The following is a 17454-nucleotide window of genomic DNA, read 5'->3' as shown; positions in this document are numbered from 1 at the left end:
GATGATTGATATGTAAATTGATCACTGATTTAATGCTGCGAGACAGAGAGGCACATCATCTTTGAAAAGAGCCCTTGCAACAAGAGGGAAGAAGAGACAGATACCGGTAGAAGATAGGAAAGAAGAGACGAGTGATGGTGTATCGTTGATCGATGCTCCTTATAATCCCTCAGACTCTTGCAGTAGTCAGGTGTGTTTGTTAAATCCATCCCTACATACTTCCCTCAGCATCGGTTGCCATGGTTACTGTGGAGCACGTCATCTCTTTCTAGGATCACTTTATTCACCTCTGTTCTTCAATAAACCCTTTTGTAGTTTAGTCCTCTTCCTCTTTTATGGTGTTGATACCAGTGATGGAATACTTGTCCAAGAATAATGTTGAGGAACTCAAGCCAATGTTTCTTTGGGATTGACTTTGCAGGAATGGCTATCTTGTCAGTCCCACCGGAGCATTCAGTGAAGTTTCTTGCCAGACTCAGTGATCAGCCAACGCCTAATGTTTTAAGCTAAAAAAAATATATTGCTTTTGATTGACGAAGAAGGTAGTGACAGTTACGATCTCTGACAGGATTCTAGGGAAAATGTTCCCTGAGCTGTAAATTTGGCAATTTTAAATCCAGTAACATATTGAATAGCAATGGCATACATGTAGACTTGAGCCATGGAAGAAATCACTATTTCACAAAATTCATTAAGTTTATACTGTATTTTTTATATTCATAGCATCCTCAACAGTGGTCATTTGGGGCATGCTTCTGAAGATACATTCTATCTTAATTTTAAAGGGCAAGTGTTGATTTTGCACCCATGAATTCACTGGTATGAACACAGCATTCACAGTTGATAGTTATCAAATATACACTGATCATGTAGATAAGATATTAGTTTCTAGCTCTCATCCTCACTTGATCACTCCTGTTTGAGACAATGGTAGTATCAGGTGTTTGGCTGTATAAATGAATTAGAAGCACAACACAATACCTCCAATATATCAATAAGAGAACTCTACACTATCAATTCCTGGATTCTGTGGTAGTTTTGAAAAGGTTAAACATACATTCACTCAGATAAGGAAGACCACTCCCCACCCATCTGCATTATTTTGTGTTATCTCTCTTCATTGAAACTACTGCTAGATTCTGTCTAGTTTTTAGTGTGTATTATAGTATTTTCAGATAGAAGCATAATCTAATATCAGGGGTTGTCTGATTCTAGTGTTAGTTTTTTTTTCATTTTTTTTTACATCTATAGGCACTCCCTTAAAGAAGGTCTGTTTAGTTCAAGTGGACTAGCTAGGGCTTGTTCCCATTGCAAAGGCTTCCCCTGAATATGAAAACCATACTTAATTGACATTGCCATCAAATAAGGAATGACATCGGTGTGAACAAGCCCAAATCCCAAACTAGACCTTTTCTTTCATCCTCTCCTCTCCTATCCCTCCTGTTTCCTTATACCTAATTCAGAGGTTGGTTCGTAGACGTATGTGGAATAATCCCACATTCATTCAGTCATGGGTATCTGATGCCATTGAGGAGAATGCAGAGAAGACAAATAAAGTAGACTCAGTCACTCCTTCTTATAGAGCCATGTCTAGATTACAGGTTTGAAGACAATTTTTCAACTTTACATTTTGTGAAGCTGCCTTTGTGATGCTGACATTTTTTTTTAAATGGTTTGCTCCCATTCTTGCATTGCTGTGATTTTGCAATGTGGTGATACAGTGATCAAGGAAAGATTGCGTTGAGATAAATGATTTGCAGTTTCGATCCATAAGAAAATTTTAGATTACATCAAAATGGGTCTCATCAGTCCTTAAATCATTTTGAAAATTCTAAGCTATTCATTAATTTCATGTGACCTATATATTTGTGTCTATGCATATTTTAAACTAAATTATGTTTTGATGTCAAGATTTAACCTTTGAAAATAAAGATATTTACTAAAAAGTTTTGTTAATGAATTATTACAACTTTGATCATTAATAATACCGGTCTTCTGTTTCACCACTTTGTGATATCTTAATCAGCTTAGGGTTGGTTCCTGGATAAATTCTTTCTGATGCTATATGACTTTTCTTTATGGTGAAAGGCATGCTCTTGTATTTTTCATCTTTTCTTATATCGTGCTTTGTTAAACTACAGGGTTCTTTTTGTTCTGATGGCCTTCTTCACTTCAAAGATTTGATTTATTTTCTAATGGCTTTTAAATGAGCTGTGCCTTGATAAAAATTTGCCTTGCATTCTGATCTATATTGAACTTTTCATCTCCTCCTGACTGAAACCTCCTTTGCCTTTGTTATCCTTTAGAAAATTTTACAGAAAGGCAAAAGAAACGATTCAAAATTTTCACGCTATTTTCACCTTATATCCTTATGCTTTGCATCAAGCTTTTCTTTGAATTTTTCCTTGCAGACACTTCCCCTTTTCCTTTTTGCTGTGTGTTTTGTTTGCTCTCCATGCTTGTGCACATACTGTGTTGGAATTGGAAAAAATAATAATTCACTGAATAAATGGTGCAAAGTATGTACAAAAAATTAGAGCATAATGGCAGAAATTAGTTGTATTCAAATTCTGTTCGAGTGTGAGCATTGTTGGATGGGTCATGTATTCTATCTTTGTCAATTTCACGATTATTTCTTTGCTTTATTGACAAAGGAAATACCTTTTGTTGCATTATACACTCTGAATCAATTATGTGAGGTGGTTGGATTATTTGTGTATATCTCCTACAGTAATGAATGAAAGTTCTTAAAATAACATTAATTTAAAACTTTGGATACTTGTATTAATCTTTCAAAGATTACCTTATTCAATGTAATGTATTTTCCATTTCCACTATTGCTACCATGGATACTGACCTCACGTAATAAAAGGATGCTAAAAAGCACCTTGCTTTAACCTTGAAATCGGAGGATGAGTCAAAGTCATCCCATCAATCCCAAGACTGCAATGCTTTCCCCATTGAAGCCAGACAGTATGATCTACTACCAATCCATGACACCAGGGTTCTAGCAAGTGCTACCAATGCAAGACTGAAGGGTCTCTACATGGACACCAGGCCCTTCCATGGTAACTACCATGGCAAGAGTAGATCAGGGTTCTTAGGCAAGAAGCTACCTCAACTGTACGGTCGTGAGGGAACATCCACCCTCTATCGTCTCATCAAGCCAAAGACAATGGAAGTACCACATAGATTAGGCCAGGAGAGATGTGTGACGGAGCTAGGAGAAGCTAACCAGTATGTGGTGTATGGACCGGAAGAATCAGATGAGAATGTAGAGGAACCTTTTATCATATCTTGACACGTCGAGTGGTGTGGATTTGCACTGAGTGAACTAGCATGGGCTAACAACAATCACTTTCAAGAATTTGTAGTCTTCACATTGGACTCCTTATCACCACATTCCCTTAAGATTTTGAGGGTAGTCTAAGGTCTTCAAAGGATTCATAGGCCAGTTCCACCTGAATTGTTCTGTAGCAGTACATGTTGTGCAGGATGACATTTCAATATGATTTTCAAATGTTGAATTAATCATTACATAACCATTCAAGATTGTTTATCCTGTCTGATACCTGTTGCTACTTATGTTTGTTTTTTTTGCATGAGGTATATCAAATATTTTGTTTTGTAGGTTGTAATTTTATTCAAGAATTTTAGAGTTTAGTCTTGTTTAGAATGATGAAAAACAAATTATTTGAAAAATTACTGTTTTATTTGCTTTTGGCTTTTTTATAGTTGATGACAAGTTTATAGGAAATTCAGATATTTGTTTTTTTTTGTGTCAATTAATAAGATAATGCGTAATTGATCTGTATATTTTTATTAGAAGGTCTACATGATATATTTTAGACTGTCCATGAGAAAATCATTTTGAAATGTCTTTCCACATTACTGTGAATCATGCACATGTATAAAAAAAAAGCGGTTCAATGTTTGGTTAGTTCAAAGTGGTAACCACTGCAGGATTATCGATCTTAGCTCACATTAGGGGCCTGTTTCATAAAGGACTTACAACTACTGGAACTTTGCCATTATAGCAACTACCATGGTAACGGGGCTCAATAGCCAATCATAATCAAGGTTTGATAGTTGCCATAGCAAGTTACCATAGTTGTATCTCTTTATGAAATGGGCCCCAGGTCTTTTTGCAGACACTATCAAAAATATCTTGTATGTAGCCACATGGCAAGTGATCCATATTTAATAAATTCATCAGGTACTCAAATATAACTCTATCAACAAAGTTTGCTTAGCCAGTAACCAGTTACAATAGTGAGGGTACCCTTATGAGCTTAAAACAGAAATCAGATTACATCAGGTGGTACTGGCCTTGTAGATAACACAGTCATAGCACATCCTAGTCACTCAAGTCTATCTTCACTTTAAAGGTTAACAAGGCTCATCCTTTTCTATTTCCACAGTAACTGCGTTTATTGATAATGATATTGTTTGATGTTGATACTGTAATTTTTGTAGTTGACAAGTGCAGAAATTATAATAGTAGGGAGGCAAGACAAGTTTTGTCATTGACACATATCTAGTGAATAGATGATTTTGATTGACTATTGCGGACATTAACAGACCATTGATTCCATCATGGTTTGTGACATATTGAATATAAAATGTGGAAATGTAGAACTTTGTCATTAATAGACATGCATCACTGCTGTACGTCTTTCCGATGCACTTAAGTTTGTGTGGATGTAGCATTGCACAATGACCACTATTTACCAGATAATAAAGAGTAATGATTGTTCTGCACTGTTAAAGATGATACATCTTTGAAATTTAATGAAAAGTTATTAAGTCCAACACATGCAGTATGATTGCACAAATATTCATCTATAACATCACTTTATTTGAAAAAAAAACGTAACAAAAGTAAAGTTCCATATTTACAACATTAAGTTCCTGATTGAAAGTGCATTGATTTTAACCAGATTGATCACTAATAATACTAATTATTAATTTTTGAAATTGTTCAGATTTATTTATACAGATTACTAAAATGATAAATTGCTGCTGTTCATAAAAGAGCGTTGATTTATTTATCAGTAGGGGAAGGCGGGTAAGTTGTGACACTTTTTGCTTTTTGCATGTTAGAATTGATATGATTAATGATCATGGAGAAATAAGTACCTTGCCTTAAAATCTAATTCTTCTGAAATATTTTTCACCTATATATAACTTTCTACCCACACACTGAAAGTCACTGTCACCTTTGAAAAAAGAGATGTCAAATGGCTCAACTTGCCCCATCTGTGGGGTAAGTTGAGCCACAAAAACTATGTACAAAATGTAACAAACATCATGTCAATTTTTTATTTAAAGTCTTTTCACTCGCTTATTCTCTATAAATACCAACATCCTCTAAAAGGAAAAGAACAGTCATGTAAATTTGCTCCTTTCTGCCTGCATATCGATGGCTTTTTAAGGTTTGTTTGTTTTTTATATACCATGGCTCAACTTGCCCCATGTCGGTTTGCTCAACTTACCCCAGTCCTAACTTAATGCAATAATTTTGCATCCATACATTCCTTATGCATCCATCATGTAAACAACTACGACAAGAACGTTGTTCTTATGTCTTTATTATATTTAAAGACGTGTTCGTGTAAAAAGCACTTGTCTATTTCACACCCTTTTTTACTTTTTTTACTGAAAATTGTATTTTTCCCTCTAAAAAATACTTTTTGTTTCAAAGTTGAAAAAATGTGGTGGGGTTAGTTAGGGGTTATGCATTGGGTCATCAATACATGGAACCACCACAATGTCCGACTCATTCATCATTTGCCTGGGGATGGTGACTCAACTTACCCCTATGCTCAACTTACCCCGCCTTCCCCTATAGTCTGAAATAACAAAGCAAGCAACACCTTTCTGAAATGCAAACAGATAAAAAGGCAATTAAAAAGTTTCATGCAGATTATCCAATGACATCAAGAACATCAAATTTCTTGCTGCTGTATACCATATAAATCAATTTACAAGAAGCTTTATCCATAGCTCAATTCTTATGCTCTCTTTGATGCACTCAAACTACTTTTTACAATATGTTGCCTATTTGAATATACATGTATCTATACACATAGCTATGTGTTATAACTTATATTCAGACTAATGTGTGTGAAATGCTAATATAAATGTGTACTGTATGTGATCCGTTGCAGAAGAGTTGCAATTATATTTTGTTCTAAAAATCCACAGCAATTTGATTTTGCAAAAATCAGAAACAAGTATTTGTGATCTTTGCGAGATTTTACCGTAACGTTTTAACTCCAGCTTAAAAGTATTTCTGCATTTAGCCCTTTGTCTACAAAGCCAGGCTGATTATGGCCAATAAGTTGCAAAACAGATTTTGTTCATGACAATTAACCAAATGAGGAATAAAACATTATTGAATTTTTGTAAATTTGTACTTTTTTTCTCCCCTGGATAGGGGGCCTGATGGAGAAAGAGATGAAATCAAATACAAGTCCAAAAAATTAAACCTGTCTTGATTGCATTTGGTTTATTTTATTATATTTACTTAGTAGTTCCGTCTGCAACGGGCCACATGTCATATATAATGCAATATGAAAACAAATATATATTTTGTATGTATGCTTTTTCTTTTGCTTCTCTTCTTCATTTGATGCTCATCATACATATCATTGGTAAGGAATATATATGAAAGAATGCAATATTATGTTCAATTTTTTTTGTGTGTGATTGTTATCAAAAGATTATATGCATTTGGCAATTTTCTTGTCAAATGTATTTTTTCTAATGGAAGATGAAAGTTGTTGTACTGTAAATATGTTTTTCCTCTATGCTAAATCCTTTGTCATACTAGAAGTTTAAACAAGTGGATCATTGAAATAAAACAAAGATTTTGGAAAGTGGCTATTGTTCATACATGTAAGTGCATGATTTAATCATTTGGACCATATTGAGTTCACTTCTGCATGCGTGGAGGGGATTTGACCCCCCAAAAATTATACTGTTCTTCTTTCTTGTTGATTTATTTCCCCTTCTTATTCTCATCTAAAGGCAAGTTTTATGTATTTCATGTTTATTTAACTTTTTTTCTATTTTAATTTGTTTTTGTATGATATTTCTCTGCCTTTGGTTACAGACTTTCCGAATCGGTAAATGCACCCAGGCCCTCAAGAAGTACCCTCCATTCGTAAACCGGTACGCCAAACGTTCAAATCATGGCATCCCAATGTTTTCTCAAGAGAGAATACAAGAAAGAGCTAAGGTAAGTTGGAGCTACTTCTTAAATAACAGTAATTTGTCTTCTTTGCTTATTTGCTTTTTATCTCATTTGATGTGCACGCACTTTATAAATAATGTATTCTTGAGTAGGGGCCATGTCTCAGTAAGTATTGGTCTCTAATCCAGTGGTTGAAATCAAGTTGATATTTGTCATCTTTGGGTGGGAATGTGCATTAGTTAAGGTGGTCACCGTGGTGTCACACCTTGGCGTTTTAGACAGCGTATGCCCGACGTATCAAAATTTCTCTAAAACGTCGGCATACGCTGAACTTTGATATTTTTTTTCAACTCTGGGCGTATACTTAGCGTATTCATAACGAGTTGGACGTATACATAACGTATTAGTAACTTATATCGAATGCTTCGTTAACTTATAAGTAACGTATTCCAACGAATGCTTAGCGTTTTGCTGGCGTACACAACTTATGCCCTACGATAGCCTAACTTACGCATAGCGCGCGGCAGCGTATCGCTGACGAACACGTGTCGTAGCATGTAAAAAGGCTGCCGCTCGACTATCATAACCGCACGATACATCACCGTATCAACACCACCGCCATGCCGAAGAAAACTCCTGTGAACCCCACCTTTATATACGAATTCCTATAAACGTTGTCAATACGCCATTATACGGTAGCTGTAAGTTATAAACACGTTCAGTAAGTTTTGTGGTCGTCCGGAGCACGTCTTCATACGTCAATATACGTTGGAGTTAAGTTACACATACGTTCAAAGCACGTTACTCATAGGTTAGAAGTAAGTTTTAGGGTACGCTGGACACGTACATCGACTTATGAGTAACTTACGAGTAACGTGTGTCAACGTGTATCAACGATCGCGTAACTTACCTACAACTTATGGCCCGCGTATGCGGGACGTATGAGCCATACGCCGGCATACGTCGAAAAATTTTGAGCTTGCACAAAATTTTTCGACAACCTCGCCAGATGACGACGTATACCAGCGTGATTTAGCGTACCGGTACTCTTAACATATGCAAAACTTACCCGTAAGGTATTCGACGTACGCCAGCGTATTCGCCAAATTCCTCATACGTCGGGCATACGCTGTCTAAAACGCCAAGGTGTGACAGCGCCATTAGAATAAGAGATTTTTTAGAGCTTCATATGTATGTAGTCTGTCCTGCACTTTGTGTTTTTGTTTGGATCTTGCAAGGAATATTAACTTTTAATGATCATGTTGACATCAAATGGTGTTGGTAATATAACTTTCTCTATTGATAATATAAAGAAGTACAAGATGAATCAAAACAGCAATGTATAAAATCATGTTAGATCAGTGAATAGGAATAATGTGATCAAGTGGGAAAAAACAGAGTAAATGTATGAAGTGTCATTGAAATTAACCTAACCCAACTCATCCCCCAAAATATATACATGTACACTGTATAGATATATATTTTTTTTAACTGCCGAAGTGTTTGATTCAATTTAGAAAAAAAAAGATGTATGATGATTGCTATTGATTATATTGTGGAATCTGACAACTTCTTTTGGATAACATTGTTTGTACTGTTTTATCTCTATAATTTCTTCAACAAGCAGCATGAGATATTATAATAGCAAATAAGTTTGTGTGGATTATTTTCCCAAGTTTTGTTCATCCTCTAACGTCAGCCAATAACTAATGGGATTCCATTTTTTTATTTTTCTCATTCCTTCTCCAATCCAAAATGCTTCACTTGCTGTTTCCCTTGCAACCATTTGATATGAAATTCATATATCACCATTACAATCATATTGTGTGATATTTCCCCTGATATTATGGGAATGCTCTCAAATCTACCATGTGGGTAAATGCTCTAATGTCTCTTACTCCTGCTTCCTTTGCCTTTCATAATCATTCTCCATGAAAATATTTCATATGGCACCTCATCATCAACCCCCTTGCCCACCCATCCCCAATATAATGTGTGACCCTTGATTACTGGTTGGTTCCCAATGGTTTCCTGTGGCACTATTCCTATCAATCTCCATCATCTCCACCAATGCCATCAACATACCCACCATCATCATCATCCATCATCTGCAATGTTCCTGCTGTTTCACCACCATGCCATTTCATGCAACCACCTGTGAAACCACCACCTGTTACCACCACTGCTTTACCCCGGTACCACCTATACCCTATAGCTGCGCATGGAAGCAACCAAGTGTGGTGATCAGGACACCGGTGGTGGGGAGGAAAATGCCCTCGATCAGGTATGCTAACATTATTAACTCACAATATTTCATTTTTAATGTTTAGTGAAAAGGGTGCCAATGCTTTATAGATATAAACATAATATATTTCAATGCTGACATACTATTGCTCATAATTGCTTTTGTATATTCAATTGAGCCATTGTCTATGGTATCAAGGCTTTCACAATCATTCAAATCTCAAAGGACTAGCAAAAAGCATTGTATTAGTATACATGTACAGTATGTTGATTCCAAATCCCCCTGTTTACATGCTTTTTTGGTGACACTGATATTTCAAATTCTAATTTCTATCTTCAATTTTTTTTTAGACCGTATGGAGGTCTGTTTGTTGTTGGTGTCGATTGAATTGCAGTTACATCATGCAGTTTTGATTTTGAATTAGCTTACAAATTAATGTAAAGATATTACAAATGAAAGTATTGATTGTTGAGTGCATAGTGCTATCTTCTATTTTTCATGAGTTATTATACTGCTTTATTATATTCTTATGCATTATGATATATCAATATTTGCATGTAAATATTTGCATATGGGCTATTCCACGGTTACTCACGTTACAATTGGAGACACCTTGACTCATACTTGGACCTGTAACTCCATTATTATTGATAGGAACTAAACATCTTCTTATCACAACAAAGTACACAGTCTGACTATCCTTTGTATAAAAACAAAACTTGGGAAATTTTATTATGCTCCTGGCAAATCTTTGGAATGTGTCGGTTACTCACGTTACATGATTTGGACATGCATTAAATGAAAAGTCGACATAAGTGAAAAGTCTCCTCATGCAAGGCTTTTATGAAAGTTGATTATATCCATTTCAAAGAAGTATATTAGGGATACAAACTTTGTATATAATTAAAAAAATAAAGAACACATGGTTTTTACTTAGGGTGCAGATAATGTGGTTACTCACGTTACGGTTACTCACATTACATTTTGTCCATGTATGGTTAACAACACACATGTCATTAAAAATTCAATAATGTGTGTAAAATTCATTGCTAGGAACATCAAAAAGAGATTTTATACCAAAAATTGGAACAATTGGAGCTTTATTAGGGTGTAGGAGGGAAAGTATGATTTCGCTTACTAATTATGCATAAATTAGCATAATCGCTTAGTACCAATTTGCATGAAATAAATTACTGTATAGTATTGTAGATTATGTCCAAGACAACCTGCACGCAAATTTTCGGCGTGATCGTGCGGCCAATGGCCAAGATCTCAAGAAGGGCCTGGGAGGCCCCAACCCCCCCCCCCCCCCCGGGCCATATCAACTCCCAAAATACCCCGGTCTAGATAGGGTTACAGGTATAAAGGGCATTCAATGTGTTGTTCGAACACTCGGAAATTTGGTTAATCGAAACCAAGCCTTACTAATGCACTCTCGCATTGTGAATACTTCTACTAATATTCATTTTTTTGTGTGATTGTATGACTACTGATATTTTGATGAACAAAGAGTCACGTCAAAGAGGTGTACCCTCATTTTGCTTTTAATTAATCAAAAATAACTTCACAACTCACCATGAGACTTAAAACTTGACATCCCACAGAAAATGTTACCTAACTGAATAATTTTTACTGGTTACTCACATTACATGATGGTTACTCACGTTACAAAGTTACTCACGTTACAGTTTTTCTTCATCATTTTTATAAAAAAATTGTACATTTTAATGATTTTGATAGTCATCACTGTGTCAAAGATTGTTTGAAGGAAGAGAATTTAAAATCCCACCAATTAACTGTGAAGAATTTTTCTCTCAGAAAACAAAGTCAGTTTTTTTGGTTACTCACGTTACATCACCTCAACAGGTTGCAATATTCAGTTTTGAATGAGTACTACAAATTTACTTGAAAAGCTGTTGTGTATTTTAAGTAATTTGACCCTTCTAAACTTCAGAAATATATAAAGTGGTATGTTGTTGCAATAACAAAATGGTAATAAGGCATATTTCATTTTTCACTATTTTTCTTGTATTTTGGTACAAAATGGAAGACACAACTTTTGACCATTTTTTTCCAAAGTATACATATGAAAATAAACTTTTTATTTCTTGTTCCTGAAACTATCATGTATGAAGGACTTAAAGTATTAAAAAATTCAAGAAAATATTGAATTTGAATTTTTAAGCTCATGTCCACCAACCTGTGGAATTGCCCATATGAATATTTGTCATTTACTCCTGAAGAAGACAAAGTATTATTGAAAATTTGAGGCGTTTAATAAACATTCGACTGGCAAAAGCATTAACTGGAATTTTTTTTGCATGTAATTAAAATATACATAACTGGGACCCATTTCCTAAAGGACGTACAACTGTTGTAACTTTGCTACTATGGCAACTACTACCATGGTAACAGGCCTCAGCAGCCAATCACAATCAAGATTTTCATGGTAGTTGTCATCATGGCAGCCTTACCACAGTAATAACTATTCATGAAATGGGCTCCAATAATTGTGCTTACTTCTTTACAGGCACCTATGAATGATTCAAAGGTATTCACTTTACTTTGTTACAGACAAGTTCTTCACTATGTAACATGAACCTTAATTAATGATCATATGGCTGATACATTATGATTGGTGGCATTGATCATTATGCACTGTCAATTGTACATAAAAAATATGGTCAATCAGACTCAGTAGGTTTTGTGTTAAGGGCCACTTTGCATATTGTCATTTTAAACAAATGCAAACATAAAACTACAAAAAAATTTACACCTTGTTATCAAGAATGCATATAGAATTTCCATTTATTGAATGTTAGATAAAAGAGCACTGTTGATTAAATGCCTTGCTTACGGGCATAGGTGTCGTGGCTGGGGTTCAAACGCCAGACTTTCAAATGTATAGTCGGGTGCCTTAGACCACTCGGCCAAGGCACCTACTTTTTTTCATTCTTGGCATTTGCCAATTTCATTGAGAATAAGACAGATCCATACTTTCATGTCTCAGGTGGCACATGATACCGAATACGCCAAGCTGATCGCTCTGAGTAGAGAGATGCATCGCCAGAGTGAAGAAGTACGTTATAAACTCATCAACCAACCACAAGAGGGAGCCCTTGAGAAAAGCCTAGCTGGTATGACCATCAGACACTCATATACACACGGCAGTAAGTCATATCAGCTAGACCTTAGTCAACATAGGAAGGTTATCAAGTTTGTCAATTGATGACAATGATTCCCATTAATACAAGTAGTAGAAGGATAATTCAGGAAAAAAGTGTTCAAATGTGATGACTGTAGTTTGATTCTAACATGTTCATATCGTTGGCATTCATTCGAACCGTCGTATTAGTCAATTTTGGTCAAAAATTCAATTTTAGATTTTTGCAGAAAAATTAAAGTACAAATCCTATTCTACTCATAAACTAAATTTGTAGGCAGCAATTCATTTTAATTTCTGAGATATGAGGGGATTTTCATGGCGATGGCATACAAATTTTTCATAAAATGCGCAAATCCCATTGGAAACGTATACTAGCAGAGCGATACAATGTTTTGAGTGACCGCGATTTCACTGCATGCGGTCAGCCAAACTGTCGTATCAGCCATCGGCACTGCATTGACTTTGCATGTAAAAAGTGAAACTACGATTTGACTGACCGCATGCATTGAAATCGCAGTCAGGGTTGTTGTATCCCCTTTGGCATTTTTGGACAGGGAAAATCTAACGGCTCAAACCGAAATTACAAGCATGGAACTCATTTGCGATATTTTCTCTTTTTACCTTGGTTTTTGTCTCACCTGCGAAGCAAAGTGAGACTATAGGCGCCGCTTTTCCGACGGCGGCGGCGTCAACATCAAATCTTAACCTGAGGTTAAGTTTTTGAAATGACGTCATAACTTAGAAAGTATATGGACCTAGTTAATAAAACTTGGCCATAAGGTTAATCAAGTATTACTGAACATCCTATTAGAGTTTCATGTCACATGACCAAGGTCAAAGGTCATTTAGGGTCAATGAACTTAGACCATGTTGGAGGAATCAACATCGAAATCTTAACCTGAGGTTAAGTTTTTGAAATGTCATCATAACTTAGAAAATATATGGACCTAGTTCATGAAACTTGGACATAAGGTTAATCAAGTATCACTGAACATCCTGCATTAGTTTCACGTCACATGACCAAGGTCATTTAGGGTCAATGAACTTTGGCCGAATTGGGGATATCTGTTGAATTCCCATCATAACTTTGAAAGTTTATGGATCTGATTCATGAAACTTGGACATAATAGTAATCAAGCATCACTAAAAATTTTGTGCAAGTTTCAGGTCTCATGATTAAGGTCAAAGGTCATTTAGGGTCAATGAACTTTGGCCGAATCGGGGTATTTGTTGAATTACCATCATAACTTTGAAAGTTTATTGGTCTAGTTCATTAAACTTGGACATAAGAGTAATCAAGTATCACTGAACATCCTGTTCGAGTTTCAGGTCACATGATCAAGGTCAAAGGTCATGTAAGGTCAATGAACTTTGGCCATGTTGGGGTTTTTTGTTGAATAACCATCATATCTCTGTAAGTTTATTGGTCTAGTTCATAAAAAGTGGACATAAGAGTAACCATGTATCACTGAACATCTTGTGCGAGTTAGAGTAGTATTCAAAGTCAGCACTGCTGCTATATTGAACCGCGTGATGCAGGTGAGACGGCCAGAGGCATTCCACTTGTTATGTAAAAATAAGGTACCACTGTCAAGCAATTGTCTTGGTCTTTCCAACCATGTATTTTCTGCCAATGAATATATTGTAAGGATGGAGAACTAAGTGAAAATTATAGTAAACTTTGAAGTTGATTTTCTCTGAAATGGGTTTGAACCGTCGTACATGTATGTGTGATACGATGGTTCAGATGACTGCCGACGATATGATGGATTTATTCTGATATAACTAGAATATATGTCTAAGAAGAAGAGATTATGATTGATATTTTTCAATGTTTCTCTGTAGATGTAGATGAACTAGAAATGAATGCAATTATTGATCTGTGTTATTTCCTAGACTCAATGGTAAGGGGACCACCTCCATTCACCCTGGACTTTGAAAGGTTGGACTCTGATGAGATGGGTGTCTTGAGCACTCTACCTAAGACTCCACCAAGGAAGCTAGACCCAGTCAAGGGGGCTGCAACCCCACGTAGCAACGGAGGCTTGAGCAAGGCAGGAGCATTGAATGGTATCTCAGTCAGCGATGCAGCTAATGGATATGCCATTACAGATGGTCTGCTTGTTGGTCCAGGAATGAGAGATGGTCATGGTGGGGCTATGAAGCAGAGCAGTGGTGATGCCAGTAATCATAGAACAAAAGGTGGTGGTCCGCATCACCCTAAAAGGACTAGTGAGGAGAAAGCAGGTGGCGATAACTCAAAACTGATTGTGTTCAGTGGAAAAGACACAAAACAAACTTCAAACTCTTTCAACTCGTCCTCATCAGCATCGTGGGCAACCGGTAACAAAGGAAGGACCAAGGATCCTTCAGAGCCTAACTACCACTCTGCCAACGCTGCCCATGACAAGAACAGACATCTCAGGAAGACTTTAGGACGAGAGAGTACCATGGATCTTATCCAACGACAGTATGGTAGATTTCTAACAGGTGTCAATGTTAACTCCCAAGGTGCACCTTCCCCATCAACCTCTAAATACCTTGACAGTATAGCAAAGTCGGTACCTAGTGGGAACTTACCATCGTCTAAAGAGAAAGGAGCTGGTGTAACTAGATCAGCTAGTTTTGTGAATGAGAAGAGAATAGCTCCACTTACCAAGATGGGTGACCAAGCTGCAATCCTCAAACTAGCTGACGCAAAGGTGAGCTAATCATCTTAATTTCAATAAAAATTGTTGATCGAGATGTATAATTGAATTTGTTAAATATTTGTTTTTAGTATGGTAACATGCTGTATAGTGGTATCAGTAAGATTTTATTAAATTTTATTGAGAAAATCATTATTTATACAAAGTAACAATAAAGAATTCTCTTTAAACACATTTTTTTTTCAATATGGTTTTGAGATAGCAGAGTTTTTACACTGACAATGCTTTAAAGATTATTTTAAGGGTTCCACGGCCATGAAAAGATTGATTGCTCAAGTTTGGTTGACATGTTAAAAAAAGTTATTACCTAAATTTGGTGGTCAAAAAATTAGACATCTACACTGTAGATATTTGTTTGATTAAGTGGGCAGAATTACTCATACCCCTTGGAATATTGCATATGTTTTTGCATTTTGTATATTTGAAGTAATTGGAATAATTTCCACTGTGTTTATCATTCCTGCCCATGCTGCCCCCTCTCCTCCATTTTGTCTGTCCCCTCTTTGACTCTCTCGCTCTCTCTCTCTTTCTTTCCCTCTGTCTATTTTCCTCATTCTCTCAATCTTTTTGTTTTTATAGAAAAAGAGTAATTCATCTTCATGATACTATCTATGCTGCCATCAATGAATTTTATGTATTGAAGCAACCAATGATGTCAGCCTACATCCAAGCAGTCACATGCTCAGGACTAAAATCTTCTATTTGCAATGAATGACAAGGTACCCCACCCAAGAGCAAGCATTGATGTCATCAAGCCAAGATTTGAATGAGTTCATTAGTTCTCTGAAACCTCTTATTACCAGCAGTACTTCCTCTTGCCTAAGATACCACCTACATGTATGTACACAAACCAAAGATCACCTTCTCCTAGAGTACTCTATCAAGAATAGATGCAGATGTTTAGATAATTGCAGTCTGGAAATAACTACCATGTCATGTCAATGAATGGTGCTTGGACCATTATCTCTTCAGAAACCATTCTCATGGCATGTTCATGATCAAGGTAAAGGATGCACAAAATGTTATGTCTTTCCAGCAATGTTCACATCCTCCTTGTCATATTACAGTGTATTGACTGATGCTTTTGGAGTATTATGTCTTTCTTTTTTTAAGTGACTTCACTTGGCAAGCACTCAGGAAAAAATGTGTTTTCACCAGTTACTGTTCCCCTTTTTGTCTAAAAAGTGACATTGTATAAACTCAGATGAAGAATAATGACAGCAGTGGCTTTTCATAAGTGAGATTAATGGAATCAACTACAACTCTTGCCCTGATGTTTTCCTTTTTTTTACTCCACCATATGTTCTATCAAATCTAAATATTTTATGATTAGAAACTGATTTATTAGTATGAATAAACACAAGATCAAATATAAACAGTGAGCAATTCATTTTCCCACCCATTCCATATGATATGCTAAAGTATTACCAATGAAGCTAGACCTTGATATCTATTCAAATCTGTTATGCAATATGAGGTATTGACTTTTTTATCAGAAATATTTGTATAAGTGTTTGTTTGTTTTTAAATCTGAAATAAGAGCATGGACTATCTTTGTACAGCCTTGAATTTTATGAACAAATATGAATGTTTTCAAAGTATTATATTTGTTGTTAATTATCCCTGCTAGCTGTATATAATGTAAATACTAGATATGTTGTATATGTTACACAGTGAAGCTGAGCAGTTGTTAAGAAATATGTGTGTCTTGTACAAAATGGAACAAATGTGTATTTATTAGTATTTATTCAGAAAACTGAGAACAAAATAAGCACCAAGAAAATCTACTTGTATGATGAATATACCCTCTTGTTCTTGGTATGTTTTAGAAGTTGTATGCATTTCATTAGTTCTAAATGTTTGAATGGATGCAGATGTACATTCCATCAATACAGAGGTGATGCTACTTCCATTTCTTCTGATCATGGAGCAATAAAAATTATACAGTATTTCTCATGAACAAACCAACCAGGGTTAATTTCATATTGACGTTGATGGAAAAATGGTTTTACAATTAGTATGAAGCTTACTATGTATAATTATTTCCTTGAGTCTTACATAGCTGATATCATGACAGAGAGAAGGCAAAACTCAAAATGCATCTATTTTATTAATAAAAAATATTTTAGGAGTCTTA

At 35.7% G+C, this 17454-nt stretch overlaps 1 protein-coding gene across 17 annotated transcripts in view; it reads left to right on the top strand.

Annotated features, from left to right (window-relative positions):
- Positions 1 to 16640, top strand: part of LOC121427202 — a 72195-nt gene extending 55555 nt beyond the window's left edge. For 7 of the 17 annotated variants that reach the window (XM_041623524.1, XM_041623480.1, XM_041623488.1 and 4 more), the window contains 8 exons: positions 47 to 190; positions 1464 to 1601; positions 2873 to 3274; positions 7118 to 7243; positions 9414 to 9482; positions 12454 to 12613; positions 14506 to 15311; positions 15897 to 16640. In XM_041623524.1, the coding sequence (XP_041479458.1) occupies positions 47 to 190; positions 1464 to 1601; positions 2873 to 3274; positions 7118 to 7243; positions 9414 to 9482; positions 12454 to 12613; positions 14506 to 15311; positions 15897 to 15920 (1869 nt within the window). In that variant the 3' untranslated portion in view covers positions 15921 to 16640. The remainder of the gene's footprint in view (positions 1 to 46; positions 191 to 1463; positions 1602 to 2872; positions 3275 to 7117; positions 7244 to 9413; positions 9483 to 12453; positions 12614 to 14505; positions 15312 to 15896) is intronic. The other 10 variants (XM_041623533.1, XM_041623559.1, XM_041623550.1 and 7 more) reach the window with 10 other exon arrangements.
- The last annotated feature ends 814 nt before the right edge of the window (positions 16641 to 17454 follow it).

Source organism: Lytechinus variegatus, chromosome 1, assembly GCF_018143015.1.
Source record: "Lytechinus variegatus isolate NC3 chromosome 1, Lvar_3.0, whole genome shotgun sequence".
NCBI classification, from domain to species: domain Eukaryota; kingdom Metazoa; phylum Echinodermata; class Echinoidea; order Temnopleuroida; family Toxopneustidae; genus Lytechinus; species Lytechinus variegatus.
The sequence above is the reverse complement of the archived record's forward strand: the minus strand, read 5'-3'. Positions and strand labels throughout refer to the sequence as shown.